The 18,178-nt window shown below is 42.7% G+C and overlaps 1 protein-coding gene across 1 annotated transcript in view; it reads left to right on the forward strand.

Moving 5' to 3' along the window:
• The first annotated feature begins 5,062 nt into the window (after positions 1 to 5,062).
• The window catches only part of LOC111231519 (multiple PDZ domain protein-like), a 38,496-nt gene continuing 25,380 nt past the window's right edge, over positions 5,063 to 18,178 (forward strand). Inside the window, 17 exon segments of the mRNA XM_022758637.1 lie at positions 5,063 to 5,179; positions 6,395 to 6,488; positions 8,358 to 8,524; positions 10,172 to 10,399; positions 10,709 to 10,784; positions 10,973 to 11,094; positions 11,937 to 12,020; positions 12,592 to 12,699; positions 12,950 to 13,052; positions 13,257 to 13,348; positions 13,796 to 14,009; positions 14,301 to 14,375; positions 14,976 to 15,055; positions 15,279 to 15,425; positions 16,499 to 16,733; positions 16,919 to 17,046; positions 17,494 to 17,718. Of these exon segments, the coding sequence (XP_022614358.1) occupies positions 5,063 to 5,179; positions 6,395 to 6,488; positions 8,358 to 8,524; positions 10,172 to 10,399; positions 10,709 to 10,784; positions 10,973 to 11,094; positions 11,937 to 12,020; positions 12,592 to 12,699; positions 12,950 to 13,052; positions 13,257 to 13,348; positions 13,796 to 14,009; positions 14,301 to 14,375; positions 14,976 to 15,055; positions 15,279 to 15,425; positions 16,499 to 16,733; positions 16,919 to 17,046; positions 17,494 to 17,718 (2,295 nt within the window).

The raw sequence follows: 18,178 nt of genomic DNA on the forward strand, positions 1-18,178 counted from the left end.
TCAGTGATGGCAAACATAAAAGCTGGACATGAAATAAATTCAAGGCTGCCTAAGAAACAAATAAAAGAGTGAGACTGGTCAACCGGTCAAAGAAAAACGAATAAAAGCCTGTCCTTTAAAAAAAAAAAGAAGAACTTGTGCTAACCTGTGTTACCCAGCTAACACCCTCACACTGATCGTTTCGAAGGAAGAAAACAAGTCATCAGCTTGTGGATAGTGCTTAGGTTATTTTAAAGCCAGCGGACAGGTCATACTATTTAATATTTGTTCTCTTTAGAACTCTTATGACAGGAGAGGTAGAGACACACAGTAGGGGAGAGGCAAAAGACATCACCCCATCACCATGATTTTAATATCCAAGTAAACGGCTGTGGGGGCAATTTCAGCATTGATTTACACTGATTGATTTCTCAATAATTTTTATCCCATGAGAAACAGATCACAACCTGAGGTCATTAGGCTTGTTTAATTTGGCTGTTACAAAACTTTGATTAAAACGAGATGCAATCAAACCTTTGAGGACTTTGCACCTTGTTCAACAGCTTTGCTTTTGCTACTTGTAGCTGTGTTTTCAGAAGTGTATTATTGTATTATTATTATTATTATTATTATTGTTGTTGTTGTTTTTAATAGTAGTAGTAATAATAGTGTGGTAGTAGTGGTAGAGCAGCAACTAATAGTTATTTTCATTATCAAGTAATCTGCCTATTTTCTTGTTATTTTAATGGAATAATCTCTATGTTTATAAAATATCAGAAAATGATTTAAAAAAATCTCCATAACACTTTCCAAAGCCCAAGGCGACATCTTCAAAGGGCTTGTTTGGTCCAATCAACACTCCAAAACCCAAAGATATTGAATTAACTATCACATAAGAAAAGCTGAAAAATCTCAGATTTTAGAAGCTAGACATTTTTCCCCAAAAATTACCTAAACAATGATTTGATTATCAAAATATAATTTTATGTCAGTACAGCTATTCAGTTTTTCAAATTATCGTTTCAAGTGTGATTATTAGATTTATTGCCAGCGGGCTACAGCAGCGTGATTTTTGTGATTTGACCTCCAATTCAGAACCACCAGCTGATACAGCATCCCAGCTGGTATTGTTTAATGGTATGATTACAACATACTGCTAAACAATGCAATAACCAGTGAGCAGGATTACAGCATGTATCACTTTCAGCCCCCCCCCCCCCCACACACACACACACACACACACTCACACACACACACACTAACAGCCCAGTTAACACACGGCATGAGCAGTCAGGCCGACAATGTACATTTTCTCCAATCGGCCCCAAAATACAGACAGATAATAGGCTGTGGTAGTTTGAGCAGAAAGCCTTCCAACAGCTCCATATTTAGGCAGAGTAAGACATCTATCTCTCGAGGGCTATTCTAGTCGAGGCCATAGGAGCAATGAGACAGTGAATACCCTGAGATCTGACAGCCAGTCGTCTACTACTGGTTTTCCCCTTCCCCAAGCATATATATCTAATCAGGTAGCAAAGTAACTGCCCAGTCCTCTCGCATGGACTGAACCTCTAATAGGGTTGAATGATATGGGAGGCAAGTTTCACACATTAAGAGAGGTGAACTGAGCTGATCGCTCCAGTCGACGGTGGAAAATGCAGAGAGCCGGGGTTATTCTTTGAGGGAAGGGAAGGGTAGGAGGAAGGATGTGTTAACACATGACCGAGTGCTTTAGGTGGATGAGGAAGACGGGCAAGGATCTGGCCTCATTATTTCAATACGGGGAGAGAGATGTCGTCTAGCGCAGGAAAAGGCTTTTGAATTAGGTTAAACTCGGCACACAAAGTGGGGTTGAGACTCAGAATGTGAATCATCACCGCATTAGGAAATCGTGCAGTGAAACTCAACAGCTTGCTTTCAATGAAACTTAATATTATTACTGAAGCATTAAGATTAGTTTTTTTTTTCACAGCTTAAGCTACGAGAGTGACAATTTATTTATGCAGGAAGGTTGGTTGTCTCTGTGAGCACCTTCTGTTTATTTACAAGGCTTTCTGACACAAACCTTTACCTTGCCACGCATAAATTAGCTAAATCGAGGACTGGAGTCCAGGAACTGCAAATTCTTTGGGAAAGGTGTTAAAATGCTTGTTAAAATGGTTCTGTGGAAATAAGCCCTTAGCTTCTATGTGCCCACTAAACAGAAGTAATGGCACAAGTGTTTGAAGTTAGAGTCTCTAATAACCCTTGACAATGGAAATAGAGACCTCACGAGTTACAGAGCTGATTTTCTGCCTGCTTGTCTTAATATTCAAGCGTGTATATGTGTATGTTATTGTCTGTCTGCAGTGGATCATGTTGTCTGCCAAGGTTTGTTTTCATTATCTCGAGGCTTCAATGTGAGCTTGAGATGTTTAATATATGATCCCTTATTTAAATCGCAGGCTGCTCCCATTACAGGCCAAGATAATGTTATTGGAGCCACCCAAATCTAAACCAAATATTGTGTTACGTTAACAGCTCCAAACAAAGAAAGTCAGTCCTCAGTTAATCAAGCAGAACAATTCAAATTAGCACAACCATCCCAATTTGCCCCATGTTTTCCCCAACAAGGAGCTTCGTGTTTCGTGTGCATCATAGCAAGTGAAATGAATCAGTGACCTAATTAAAGGAGGACAGATAGACCTGCAGTCAGCAGATTGCTTGATTGCTGCTGTTGCACATTATACAGCTTCAGGTGCTCCAACATCGTCAGTGCTGTGTGGGTGTCATTACTGAATGTGACACAAGACGCTCTTTGAAACAGCGTGCAACCACGGTGTGATGTCTGACAAACATCCTATCACTATTCCAGCCTGTCACAAAAGTAAACATCCACAGTAGCTTGTGTAAATTTGGAAAGGAAAACACAAATACTATTGAGGCTACACACAGTTTAAAACAGATAAACAACTTGTAAGACGCCCACAACCAACAATGCCGGGTCCGGACGGGAAAACCGCAAGAATTTTTGAGTCTATATCTTTCTCCAACATTTAGGACAGATAATCAACTATTCATACAAAATGCAACCGAGGGACTGTAGGATCACTTGGGCACAAACAGATGCAGTGATGACAGACGATTTAGTGATATTCATCTCGTCCACAAACATAATAATCTCCTTGGAGACAGGCCTGTGCTTTAACAGATGCTACCAAAATGGCAGCCAAGCAAATCTACGTAAAAAACATTTTTTCTCCACTACAGACACAGGCTACAGATAACTGCCTACACTGACCATTTTCCCACCTGCTCAGTGGATTCCTTGGAGACACGTTTCTTAGCTGCAGCGCTGACAGATGAGTCAACACATACTGTCAACTACTCCAACCAAGAGACTATATCCACCCTTTTTATAGCATACTGTATATTAAAACCTACACAAAGAGTTTGCACACAATATCTTTGCTGAGAGTCATTCGGTTGCTGAAGGGCCAATCCACAGCCAGCCAAGCAGGCACACACAGCAAATCATCATTGAGGGGGTGCTTTGTTTTGCCAGATATCTTTTGCAATCATTTGTAGTTTCAGACGACTTATGATTACCCATAAAGCTTTGTTCACCATCAGTAAGGAGTCACTAAACTCTTAGGCAAAACAAAGGACAGCTTGCTGATCACAAGGCGTATATATACTGTACATCCATGGTCACACAAATCAGAAGCAGGCTGCTCCTCTCAGTTTAGGTCAAGATCAAAGAACTGTGCAACCTTCAGTAGTTTTCAGTGGCACATCAAGGTCATTTGCAACCCCACACGTCTCTTCTGTAAATAAGAGTCATAGCTTTCACTCATGAAACCGCATGATTGACGTATCCCGGGGTGCACTGGCCTGCTGGATACTCCTTTTCTTACAGAGTGGCTGGATTTACTCTGGATTTTAGACTGCGGCTGACAAACCAGCACAGCCCCCAAACAGGATAACTGCATTCCCATATACTCAAATGACAGCCGCGTGAAATAGAGGGGGGGGGTGGGGGGAGAAAAACCTGAGGAGGTGAACACTTAGTCTATCTGTCATCCATCATGCCAAAGCATGTGATTTGTCATTGCGCCCTGCAGTCAGGCTGATACATGCGGCTACAGAATAATAATTATGTGTAAACCCCACGGTCGAGATGCCGTCATGGGATAATGTGATTGCATTGATTATTTGCTGGAGAGGTAAATAGGTATGATTGCTTATCACTTCGCCTTAGCGACATCTCACATCCGAGAGCGACGCCCATCCAGCCGCAAGCTGCTGGACCATCATCTACACAAATACGCCAACTATATTACATTTTACCCTCTCGTCCATTAGGGCCAGTTTCCGCGCCCTTTAAGTACAATAATCGCAGGCCACATTCCCATGGGCATCCGTGAGAACCAAAGTCAGCGCTGCCATATAGCTTTCAGAGCAGGTCAGTGACAGACACAGGTTGACATGTAGTCAAGAGGTTGACCAACGCTCACCAGCGACGTCTGCACAAATTCTACATCATTTGTAGAAGGAATAAAGAGCGGATCCTTACCGTATCACCAGTCGCAGCGATGTAAGCGCATATATACACATCCGGCGCAGAGAGGAGTCAGGAATAACCTTTTCTGTGCTCTTTTCATACAGTCCCCAAGAACGCTAGATCTCGGATAGAAATAGATCTTCCCAGTCGATAAATAGCTTAATTTCACTGATTGGCGCCTCGACTCCGGCTCCGTAGTTAATTCTCGCTGCAGCAAAAAGAAAAAAAAAAACGACGTGGGCAAACCTGCTGGAAATAAAGCTAAAGCTTGTGTGCTTAGTATCCCGAATCAGCGCTCGCACAGGAGGTATCGCGTCCGTCCAAATGCACTAAGACCAGTGGAGTGCTGGAGGAGGACAGAGGAGTATCTCTCTATCCGTCTGTCTGTATCCCTTCTTCCCTCCCTCCCTTTCTCTCTCTTTATCTCTTTTTGGTTGTCTTTATGTTCTTACTGACTTCAGCTGAAGTCCACAGGCGCAGCGGAGCAGAGGACCGTGGTCAACACAGAGAGAAAGAGAGAGAGAGAGAGAGGGGTCAGCAATGACAAACCAATTTGGAGGCGCTGTGGATGCTCGGTGGATCAGAGCGCAGCCCGGCGAGAGGAGCGTTGCGTTGCAGGCGGGCGGGGAGCCGAGGGTGGGTGGAAGGCTGGGGAGGGTGAGAGAGAGAGAGAGATAGAGAGAGAGGGAGAGGGAGAGGGGTGATGATTCCTGCCTGGGGGATGCAGAGAGAGGAAGAGGGAGAGATGAAATGGGGTGTCTGGTGGAAAACATGGCACTGGATTTAGCTCCTAAATCTCTGGACCTAGGGCTCCACCTGCCGTGTGAAGGCACACAGGGGTTCCCAAACTTTGACGGTGTATATAGACCACATTAAACACCCACTCTATGTGATTGTCACACAGGAAGCCCAAAACTGAGCGGTGTTTTATTTATTTATTTTATTCTCAGACATGATTTGATGTATGATTGCATAATTGTAGGCTGACTCTGGGTGAATACTGCAATAAGCAGCCTACAGTTGGTACAGTTCCATTCATTAGCCTATCACATCCTCAGCTAAATAAAGAGCAGAAAAAGTGAAACACAGTCCTCCTTCAGGCTGCACCGCGACCTCCCGGAATCCATTAAATGTCTTGTTGTGGTCCCCGGACCCACGTTTGGGCTTTGGAAAGCCGGATATTAAATGTGGACCATTCAGCCTAAAGCGTTTTGCCCGGTAGGGGTCTACTGGGCAAACCTTAAGGTCGTGAACATGACATATATAGCACCAACGAGCTGAAAATGTTATTCGAGGAAATGCCCAATCAGAATTAGGTCTAAACAGGAAAATTATCCTTTTAATTAAAAAAAAAATTGTATTTGAACCCAGACCAGATGCGTAATTAATAAATAAAGAAATACTTAATAAAAATGTGTACCATCTTTCTACCAACTTTTGTAGCTCTAGTAGGTATTTTGATTTCAGTCTTGGGCTACTATTAGGCCAATATTTAATAACACATTTCTATGATATTCTCACGTTCTTTCTTTTTTTCATTTTTAACACAATAATTTTCTCATTAGGTTAGTATTGAGGACAACGAGTTTGGAGTTTAGCCTACTTGACAATAATATCCATAAGAATTGTTTGCAGAGTGCCCCAGTGAAATACATTACAGGATTACTGTAGACTAGTTCTTTTTCATTAGGGATGAGCCCTCTGTGCCTGAAGATCAGAGGGTGACATGCGCACTGCACGGAGCGCACAAAAGCCGCGGACACAATGCTGGAAAATAAAGCGCTCAGCTTGCTTCTTGATATCGTGCCGTCTCTCAATAAGCTGTTATGACTTGTCCCATCAGGAAAGTGTCATTCTTGGTATTCGGTTCAGGCAAATCTGCCCTGCGGACTGGTGGAGGTGGAGGACGTGCTGTGCTTGGAACTCAGTGGGGACCTGTTGATAGCCCACCGGCGATGCAATGGAGGTGAGATGAGGCTTTCTGCAACAAGCGTTTCTGGACTGCATGGTGTCCGTCTGTTCGTCACAGCGATAGGTCTAATGTGCCCCGGTCATTTTTAAAGACAGATTAATTGATTGTTTTATAGATTACATATCAAATTAGATGCTAAGGAGCCTGCATAATTACTGTAAATCAGTCATCTGATTTTTTTTTTTCTATTTCGAAGCAGTAAGCATGGCGTTACTATCAACAGGTATAAGATAAAGATTTCATTAGGCTACCGTGAAGGGCATATAAGTGCTGCGATACCCATCGTGCCTATCAATGGCCTCTAATTAGATTTCAGATGAGACGTTGTCATTTCCAGCCCATCGTTTTGCAAATCAAATCATGTCATTGGTATCGTGTTTTGAAGCAATACAGGCTCCCCCTCAAGTCAGAATGGTCGGGAGGCCATGTGTCGCTGTTAATTACCATCACTGGCTGATAAAGCCTTTTGGAGAAGATTTAAATCCTGCTAAAGAGCATTAAGGCGCTTGCAAACAAGCATGGCACAGGCCCTGGAAGTGAGGATGTCGAGGTACAATGAGACATGCTGCTGAACAGGTGTAAGATAAATATAAGGAGAGGAAGACTGATTAGTTTGGGGGGGGGGGGGGGNNNNGGGGGGGGGGTTCCCGCCATAATTGTAATAAAGTGTATGAACAGTGGAAATGTCTTCAAGGTGAAACCTCACCTTGACACTTGTAGTCTACAAACACACTGTCATCCTTCACAAATACACTGTCACCAGAACGTAAACAGACTGTCTGTATCAGGTCTTGCTGAAGCACAAACCCTTTTGTATTTTGTTGTTATTCGCGTTGCAGGTGCCAAACAGAGAAGAATGACATCTAACTAAGGCAGAGAGTCACAAAGCAGCAATTCATCTGAGCAACCTGTCAGGCGGCGATGGAAATCATGGGTAAGTGCGTTCAGTGGCTTGCAAATGTAAGGAGCTGTTTAAAGCCAACCATGTTCCAATAACCTCAGTTAGACTCCCCTCCACAGCCATCATCAGAGGCTTACAATTAAGGTGTCAGGCATGGCTGCAACAGCCAGGGAGGAAGGAATACTTACATGTGCAGGTGGCAAAGGACTCACGGTCTGGTCGGTAGTCAAAACTTTGTGGTGAAGAGTTTACAGGGTCTTAACCTTCTGCCACATACAATTACTGCAATTGTGGCTTCTGCTCATTAGCTGCTGCTCCTCTAAATAAACAAGGGCAATATGACCTGACACCAGGCTTCAGGTTTTTTTTGTTTTTTGTTTTTTTTTTTTGCTTTTGCTTTTGCTTTTTAGTGCTTTTTTTTTAGTGAAAGTGTGATTAAATTCTTTAAAGCCGTCTTGTAAAAGGAACATTATTTTTCACTTGCTGGCCACAGGTGAATCAAAATTTTGATTTTGGAAACTTAATAACTTTGCCAGAAAATTGAGAAGAGAGGAATGTGATAGTATTTTTTTTTTTTTCTTTAAACTGAAATTGAAAGAACTCACACTCAGGGTTCAGGGTTATCTTTTCAGACAAGCACAGCTCACGGCAACTCAATCCTCCAAAACACAGTTGTTTTCAATAGCTGACACATTGTGGATCAGCGCTGACAGAAGCAGCGATTTTGGATTGGAACACAGATGTTGTATTTTAACAAAGTCATTTTGCAGATCTGGGGAAAACTCATTTATTTTCGCACCAGTACCTGTTAAGTGTTGACATTTCTTAGCTTATTATGAAAGCCTCTGGTTTGTGTCATGGTCGCCCAGGAGCTGCTGCAACATGCGGAAAACTTTAACGCAAAGCCAAATGGGAGAAATCCTGTTACTGTATGACATGAATGATATACAATTTCTCTGCAGATACTCAGTGTGCCTTGGAGGCTGTGGAGAGACTGCAAGCCAAACTGAAGGAGAGAGGGGAGGCCCCCACACAGGAGAAACTCTCCCTGCTAAAGACTGTCCTGCAGAGCCCCCTGTTCCATCATATACTCAGCTTACAGCAAGCTCAGCGGAAGCCCGTGGCGAAGGTACAGCGCGAGCATGACTGTGTAGGTGTTTGGTGTATATTGAATGGTGGGGAAGGAGCCGGAATCATTCCTAAAATACTGAATGCAAGAACCAAACTGGATGAGTAATCAGCTTACCTAAGCTTACCACTAAAGCCCTGAGAAAAGAGAGAGAGCAAGGGAGAGCGAGAGAGGGGAAGGAAGAAGTGGCTATATATCATGTTGAGGAGTTTACAGAAGTCATCTGTAACATTGTCATAAGTCTTGAGCTGGTGTGTGTGTGTGTGTGTGTGTGTGTGGTGTGTGTGTGTGTGTGTGTGTGTGTGTGTGTGTGTGTGTGTGGGATGTGGTTCTGGTGATAGCTGATATACCAGTGCATCTTGGAACAATATTTATTCACACACATCTTCTGACCCATAGCCCAAATATATATATATANAACTAATAAAAACCTGTGTCAGTGTCTGTCCTGATAAAAATCCAGAAACCTTTGACACAATCCAGTGCCACATTTCCTGTAGTGCAGAGATGCTAAACGGCTACAGGCTTACGCCACATTGCTAATGTAGTAACGCATGTGTGTGGAGACTGTGGGGCTTATGGGGTTAGCCTATTACAACAAACATCAGCAGGCAATTACCAAGCCATGATGCTTAACACTGACTCACTATATATATATATATATATATATATAGTGAGTCAGTGTTAAGCATCATGGCTTGGTAATTGCCTGCTGATGTTTGTTGTAATAGGCTAACCCCATAAGCCCCACAGTCTCCACACACATGCGTTACTACATTAGCAATGTGGCGTAAGCCTGTAGCCGTTTAGCATCTCTGCACTACAGGAAATGTGGCACTGGATTGTGTCAAAGGTTTCTGGATTTTTATCAGGACAGACACTGACACAGGTTTTTATTAGTTCAAGTTCCTCTGTAAGTTCTCTTACAGTATTAGTAACCTAAGTGCATATGATGTGAAGTTGCCCATTAGTATTTTGATAGTGTTTCATCTTTTATTCTACTACTGCTGATTCGACAGGTGTCAAAGTCGTTAAGGTGGAATAGCAATCAGATCAGAAATAAGCATCTACTCAAACTCCTTTTCAAAATTTGAAACAGAGAACCTGAAAGACAAAAGGGATCAGTGTTGTGGTTATGTGGTATTGAGCAGAAGCCTTTATCTGAGATCCTCGTGTTCCTGCTCTTTTATCTTTTCCCTCTCTGCTCCATTTTAAACCTATTTTTCTATATATATTTTTTTTCTTTTGGCTAACACACATTAACCCTCCCTCCCTGCTCTCTATCCCACATCTTTCTTCATTGTCTCACAACGCTCTCCTTTCCCATCTCCTTTATCCTTTCCATTTCCCTCCATCACTCCCTCACCCTCATCCCTTTCCTCTCTGTCTCCATATCTCCTCTCTTCAATTAATGTCTCCACCTCTGTATCAACCCCCTTCCCCATCTCTTTATCTCTGCCATCCATTTTCCTAACAATCTTTCTTTCTCCCTTCCCTTGCATCCTTCAATCCTTCTCCAATTCATCTATTCGCTCTCTGTCCAACCCCATCCATCTCTCCCACTTCCATCCCCTCCATTTTTACACTTTTTATCCTCTTCTTCTCATCTCTCCATGTGTTGTATCTGTTCCTCCTTTACCCTACCAGGGGAAGGCCATTTCCAAATCTGTGTCCATGAACTGTGGACCGTGCCAGGGCATGGCGGTGGGGCTGAAGACGCTGAGCCACAGTGACTCCTACACATGGGCCGTGGAGAACCGAAGGCCCAGCACTGCCAGATCCTTCCACAGGGAAGGCAGCATCTCCTCTCTAGGCTCACAGGATCTGTCCTTCTCAGACATTTACCCAGGCAACTGCATTCCCACCGAATCACAGGTATTTAAAATAGCCATCATAAAAGAAAGATAATTTAAGGGGAAGACGTTAGTTATAGGGCAATGTATTTTTAAAGCACTCAGTTCTTGAGCTAAGCAAATAATTTTTTTTCTTTCAATTGTAAAATATAACACATTACCATTCGAAATGTCACATTTTATATTTGAGAATATTATATTACTTTATAAATCTCAGGCACAGCTGGATATCACATCATCTGAGGGTTTCAGCTGGTCATAAGAGGCTGCTCAGCTAACTCAATGTCATTTAAGGGTTGCTTTTATTTTACGCATGACATTTATTTTTTAGTACTGCACTCCCCCTCGAATCTCCCGCACCATGTCGATGGGGAGAAACCTGTCTGCTATTGCTCATGAGGTACATTGATGTTGCAAGTGAGGTGTTACTGTAGAGCTAAGTGTGTCTCTGTGGATGTAGATAAACAAGGGTATCAAGCACATTCAGCTTCAGCTGTTTCACTTTATTTTTACCAGTCTAATTAGAATAGATTTTTCCTCCCTCCCTCCCCCCTCTTCTCTCTCTCCCTTTTCTTCTAACCTCTGCCACATTAGAGGCGTCATGTGGAGATGATTGAGCTGACCAATGATGGTAAGGGGCTTGGCTTTGGCATCATAGGAGGGCGGAACACAGGAGTCATGGTCAAGACCATCCTTCCTGGAGGAGCTGCCGGCCGGGTAAATCCGCCTGCCAATCTATCAAAGGAATAGTTTTGTTTTTTAGACATTTTGTGAAATATGGTTTTTCAATCTCTTATAATATCAATACCACTGACATGTTTGTCTGTTAATTATGAAGCTACAGCCAGGCATTTGTTAGCTTAGAAACTGGAAATGGGGTAACACCTCGCCTGGTTGTGTCCATCAGTAAGAAAAAAAACTCCAACCAGCACCTTTAAAGGAGCTATTTGTAACTGTTGCTATGGCTACATAGCCAACGTTGGCATCAGCAGCTGTCTATTTACCAGTCTAGAAGAAACAATGTGAGTTCAGTATCAAACTTTTTTTTTTTTTTTTCAAAATTAATTTTCCAAGAGCTGTCTCCAGCAGTGGAAAACAACCCTCTTGTTTTGTTGCTATTTCTATCACTTCTTTTCTTCCACTGAAGTTAGCATGCTAACCAGCTAGCCCTGGTCCAGTCGAACTGTCTCATTACTTTTGTGTCACTGTAGCATCCCATCTGCCTTGAAGAAGTAGCTCTGCTGAGAGGGCGTATTATAACCTCCTGTAAATGTATCAATTACTGAGGTAAACAGCTGTCAATACTAACGTTGGCCATGTAGCAATAGCAAAATAAATAGCTCCTTTAAAGCTCACAAATTAACACTTTATGACTTATATATGTTTTCCAAATTGTCAAACTACTATCTTTACTATCTTTAATGAATGAAATCTCAGAACAAACACTGTACTGAAATGTTGTATTGAAGTGAAACATGTTGAGTAGAATATGCAGAATGTATTAAATATTTCCATTACGATCAACTTCTGAATGTTTTTGTTGTAATGGGGCTCCCCAGGATAAGCGCCTGAGTAGTGGAGACCAGATCCTGCGCATCGGAGATACAGATCTGGCGGGCATGAACAGCGAGCAGGTGGCACAGGTGAGGCGTCATTTCCAGAAACTCTAGAAAAGCTGAGGATGAGTTGAATTGCTTTTTTCACTATAAATCTATTTCTGCAATGATAAAGCTTTATTTAATATATGATAAGATAAATCTGACCTAGCAGTGTGGCCCAGTCCCTGTGTGTATCTATTGGTAGCCCCATTTTGGACTTTTCCATCCACTTTATGGAAGACAGTTCTAGATGGGTCCATACAAAAGCTCAGGAGAGTGTGCTGCTGTAGGAAAATTAACCAGACATATAGTCGCCACAAGTCAGTTAAGCTCTCTCTCTGAAGTCTTTTATTTTTTTTAAACTTTTGTAAGACCAAAACAAAAAAACAATGTTTAAGAACACCTTCACACCCCCACTTCTGTTAAAGAGCAGCGCAGAGCAGCATCTTTTTCCATGGAGAGAGCAGCTCTGAACAGGTCTAATCCACTGTATGCCATGCTGCCTTTCCAGGGCAGCTGTCTCTTTTTCATTCAGAGTCAGATTTTTCATTTTATGTTTTTTTTTTTTTTTCACACACTCACTTTTCACCCTTTCACAAATGACCACCTGGCCCAGGTGCTGCGAAATGCTGGTAGCAAGGTGAAACTGCTCATTGCCAGGGATATTACCAAGGACAACCACCTTTCCTCTCCTGTGCTCAGCCAGGACAGCTTGGATGGCAAGGTGTGTGTGTGTGTGTGTGTGTTTGTGTGTGTGTGTGTGTGTGTGTGTGTGTGTGTGTGTGTGTGTGTGTGTGTGTGTGTGTGTGTGTGTGTGTGTGTGTCTGTGTCTGTGTGTGTCTGTGTGTCTGTGTTAGTGTGTGCATGTGTACAGAATCACATAATTGGCTAATCAGTTACATTGAATGTGTCATACGGTAGTCTTTAAACCCAAAAAATAAGCATAAGATTTTTCTGTCTGTGCTCCTTTCCAGCTCAATGACTTGAATGATGACTATGAGTTCAGTGTGCAGTTCACTAAAAACAGCCGGGGCCTGGGATTCACCATTGCTAGCTACATAGGTGACCTAAACTCAGGTAATAATATCTACTAAGTTTTAACTTGTGAAAAATTAGCCAATTATCAGTACTCCCAGCGAAGTTGATGGAAGCAAATTGAGGAAATAATACAATTATAAAGAATACCTCCTTAATGGAAGTCATTATTGATGATGTGTGAGTTTAGAGCTACATTTACATAATCAATGCTAATTTTCCTTTAATTTATCTTGCCCTCCTCAGTCTACAGTGCCGGTGTGATAGTGAAGAGCATAGTGAAAGGCAGCACTGTTGATCAAGATGGACGCATCCACATTGGAGACATCATACTATCTGTGAGTTCCACTAAAAACATAGCAGATAGCTTTTTTATTGTGCTCTCTGAAGACAAATACCCTGTTGTCTGAAATGTATTCTCTGCTGAACCTTAACGATTTCAGCATCTCGAAATCTGCACAGTTTGCAACTTTCAGTAGTTCCATACACACCAATTAGGGTCTTTTTTAGCTGATGAAGGGGAATTCTTCTAGTTTTACTTTTACTCCCATCCATCTCTTCATCATCTCTTGTTTTTGCCTATTCTTTCCATCTCTCTCTGTTTTTATTTTTGATTACTATTGATTTCTTTTTGCGTTTTCCCATTTAATTCACCCTCACATGTCGTGCCTCCATGCAATCCTCTCCATCCTGGAACACTTTGCCTCTGTCTGCATCATACCTTCGCCTTCATCCTGGCTATTTTCCCTACTCCCAGCTTTAACATCTCTCGCCCCCTCCCACAGGTGGATGGGGTGAGCCTGCAGGGCTGCAGTGAGCAGAGGGCAATGGAGGTGCTGCGTAGGACAGGTCCCCTGGTCAGACTGAGGTTGCTGAGGAAGGCCGTCCGTCTGAGCCACATCCTGCCCCCGGTTCCTCCCCTGCAGCCCCTCCGACACTCCCACAGCTTCCACGAGGGCAATCCCTACAGAGCGGGCCTCAACAAGATCCAAGAGACAGGTGCTTTGTGTTGAGAGAGGGGAACATATTGGCTCAGTTGTATCATGAGCGGATTGGTTTTGAAGTAACTGAAAGTAACTGAGTTGATTTGTCTGCACGAATAAAATCTGACAAGTTCCAATATCTGGACTAAGCATATTTTGGTGCTTCTTTGGGCTGTTGCTGAACTTTTGCGACCTCTTCCATGTCGTTAGCTCTCGAATGCTCACTGTGGAAGTGTACACGTCTTCTTTTCAACTCAAGTGTGTTTGAATCCCTGCATGTATGCTAAAGTGTCTTTTCCTGTCTCAGGAATCTGCTCTCTGCGTGAAATCTCCCGGCGAGCAGCATACGCCAGCAGACGACCCCGACATGATTCCAGAAACGGTAAGTACCCTTTTCCCATACTGCACTGCAGTCTGGAACTGGATCATGGGACTTAGTCTGATATGCTAATTGGGCTCTGGGAGCAGCAATGTGGCAGCGAAGCATGCTCTTTGATGGGAGTCTATTTATAGTGTTGTGCAGTCATGTGTTTATCCAACTCATTCAACTCATTCCAGATGATTTGTCTCTCACCCCGCCTGCATAGATGGCTTTATTTAGAGAAGGATTTTTGGGCTTGATTGGCGAGGACAGTCAAATAAGCCCTGATTGCTGTGAGGCTTTAATAGATGAACGAGAAAACATTAGTTTGCCAAAAATTCATAAGATGGTGGGTGTGAATATGCATGCCCGTGCGCCTGTAGTGTGTGTGTGTGTGACTGTCTGAGTGGTTGTGTGTTGACATGCTGCTTTGGCACAAGGAGAAACATGTTGTCTTCTCTCTATAAAACAGCCGAGGCGATGCTTTCATCACCTCAGGATCCTCTTCTTTATTGACTGGATCATTTAGGGCATCGGTACAATATGAATTAGGATGTGTGTTGCATTATCTGAATGTGGGAAATGAGGGTGGTTGTCTTTGTATGTGTGCACATTTCACAGGTGTGACGCTGACGCCAGCTGAGGAGGAGGACCTGAGGAGGAGGTGGCAGCATGCGGTTGGACCCAGATATGAAGTCATTGTACGTCTCTCTGTAATGAAGATAAGCATTAAATATAAAACACAATCAAAATATATTAGCATTGTATGTATGTATATACCTCATCTTATTTCACCCTGCGCAACATTACATTTTATTGCCCATTTAAGATAGAAAACCAGATTTGACAGTATGAAGTTCACTCCACACCCTTTGCATCTCTTCCACTGATTCCCACCACTCAACTTCCACATCGCTCTTTTAGGTGTGTCAGCTGGAGCGTTTCAGCGAGACGAGCGGTCTGGGCATCAGTCTGGAGGCTCGGGCGGGACATCATTACCTATGCTCCATCTTACCTGAGGGGCCCATCGGCCAAAGCGACAAGATCCTCACCGGAGACCAGATATTGGAGGTAACCGTCTGATGCTGATCCTTTCAGCCAACTGCTCTGCCTCTCATCCTTTCGCTGTTTGATGAAGATATGATCTGAGGTGGGCTGATTATTTCGCCACATCTGTGGGACACAAATGGATGACTAATGAGAAGGTTCCCTCATGGTTTATCTCTGGTTCACAGTGCCTTATTTTCTCTCATGTTTCCAGCTTTCATTCAAGCGGTTAGCAGTAATAGCCTGTTCTTTTAAGCGTTCTCAGAACCGCCACCTGGAGTGGGTGGGATATTGTTTTTTGAATACCTACACATATATCTGATTAATGATAATAAGACAACAAACCTCTTTTTTTTTTCTTTTTTTTTACTTATACCATAGCAGCATAGTTTTGTGCTCTTTTCAACACACACAATGTCAAGCGCACTGTGCAACTTTTTCCCGTAAGGCAGCAAAAGCCAGTTATAACAAGGTGGGTGTGAATGTGTGTGCCTCTGTGCATTTGTGCCTGTACTGTAGGGGGAGAGCTTGCCCTCCTCCCCCTCCACTGGGCAAGTTCACGCACCCACACGTATCACTCATCATGATGAGCAGTCTCATGAAAGCTTGGACAATCTACAGTAGCTTAAATTATATATATACATATATGTCATGTAGAAAACGCTGCACACTGGCTCGTGTCTTCCCTGCCTTTTTGAGCCAATATGATTGTGACTGGTCAGCCCTTTGATTTCCTTCAGACGACATCAGGGTGGCAAAGCCCATGTTCGTCTACGTTTTTAAACGAGCCACACTCGGTTTAGTTACCGCTTTCTGCTTTAATTGTTCTTGCTGTGATTTGATGTACTGTGGCCACTAATTGCTCCTCAGTTCCTGAAACTGAAATATCACTAAAAATGTCAAATTTAAGGACTGTGTTGTAGATTTCTGTAATTGTACACACAGACACAGTGACAGTTTGAGACAGACACAAACCTACAATAATATAACCAAAACAACACCAAGGGGTTGTATTTCTACAAAGGCTACAAGCATGACTCAGCCAATCTCTTTCTGTATTTCTATATTTCTATATGTATAATTTATCTTCCTGGCAGGTGAATGGCATCCCTCTCATTGGAGAGACGCATAAGGAGGTGGTCAATATTCTTAAGGAGCTGCCGATGCATGTGTGCCTGGTGTGCTCTCGCATCGTACCCCCTTCAGTTCCTGACAGTGATGAAGAAGATGATGATGATGTCCATCTCACCCTGAAAGAACTGCTGGCTGAGTTCAATGACAAGGTGCAAGCACACACTGAAGAAAGGATGAATGGAGGGATTAAGTATTAGTGTCTAAATCCTTTTGCTTAAGACAATATAAACAACACTACAGGTTTTATACATTTCAGGTTGAAATGACACTCTAAGATTCACCTGACATGCTGTTCTTTTCTTATCAATCTCCTTGTCTGCGCCTTCTCTCTTCATTGCGCTTGTCCCAGTTGGATCAGGGCTGTGTCATTCCCTGTCCTACAGCTGAGGACATCACCAAGCGTGGCGTGCCCCCCATGTCACCTCCTCTGGCCATGTGGGAGAGAGAGGCTCAGGTGGTTGAGCTGGAGAAAGGCGAGTCGGGACTGGGCTTCAGTATCCTGGACTACCAGGTCAGAGACATGCCCCTGAGCCCTTCTACAAATAGAACAGACTGGAATAGGCTGCAGTCTAAGAATATCAGTGTCGGGCTGGATAGAGTGAACAGAGGTGGACTTCTGTATTCTACAGGGAGAATTCTTGTATTCTGTATACAGTATTTATAAACTAAACTGACTGAAAAGTGTGCTGACAGTTTCTGTTTAAAATTTTAGATTAAAAACACGCCCGAGTTTAGCAAAAATCTGTGCTAAAGTTTTCCAGCCATGTTAAGAAATAATAGTTTTATTACAGCAGGTTTTCCCTCTTTCAGATCACGCAGTCCATTTTCTTTTCTTATTAATAAGTCTCTTTTATCCTGTTGTTTACCTGCATTCATCTCTTCTTTGAATTCATGTATCTCATTTCTCTCAAATTTTCCAACTAAACCCTCCTCTCCATTCTAATGTTTAACTCTACAGGATCCAGAAGATGCCACTAAAACAGTTCTGGTAATCCGGTCCTTGGTGCCTGGAGGTGTAGCAGATCGAGATGGTCGCCTGCTGCCTGGTGACCGACTCATGTTCGTTAATGAAACTGAGCTGGAAGGCTCCAGCCTGGATTATGCTGTGCACGTCCTCAAATCCACCGGCTATGGACTTGTCCGCATTGGTGTTGCCAAACCCCTGCCGGTATGTGAAGATGATTAAATTACTACTATTTGATTTGATATCTGTCAGTAGAGGGACATGAGGGGAGAGATGGGGAATGACATAAAATAAAGGTCCCTGGCTAGACTTGAACTGGGGACACTGCAGCTCACAGACTACCAGCACAAACCAAGATTTAATTGTATGAGAAGTTTATTTCAATATTTGTTTAAGACACGTGAGTAAATTTTAGTTCAATATTTGAGACATAAAACTAAATGTAAATTAGGAGTGGGACAATCTTCTATTGTGGTATATGTACTTTTATGCTATATGCATAATCCGTTGATTTTTTTAATGATGAAATAACCAGACAAATGTGTACTTTTCGCTAATCCAGAAAATGAAATAAATGGTAAATGGTTGTAGGTTTCATACATTTTGCAAATCCAAAAGTTGCTTTTTGTGACTTCATGAAATCCTCATCAAACTAACATTTTATAATTAAAAACATGAT

This window comes from Seriola dumerili, unplaced genomic scaffold, assembly GCF_002260705.1.
Source record: "Seriola dumerili isolate Sdu_G_001 unplaced genomic scaffold, Sdu_1.0 BDQW01000302.1, whole genome shotgun sequence".
Taxonomy (NCBI): Eukaryota; Metazoa; Chordata; class Actinopteri; order Carangiformes; family Carangidae; genus Seriola; species Seriola dumerili.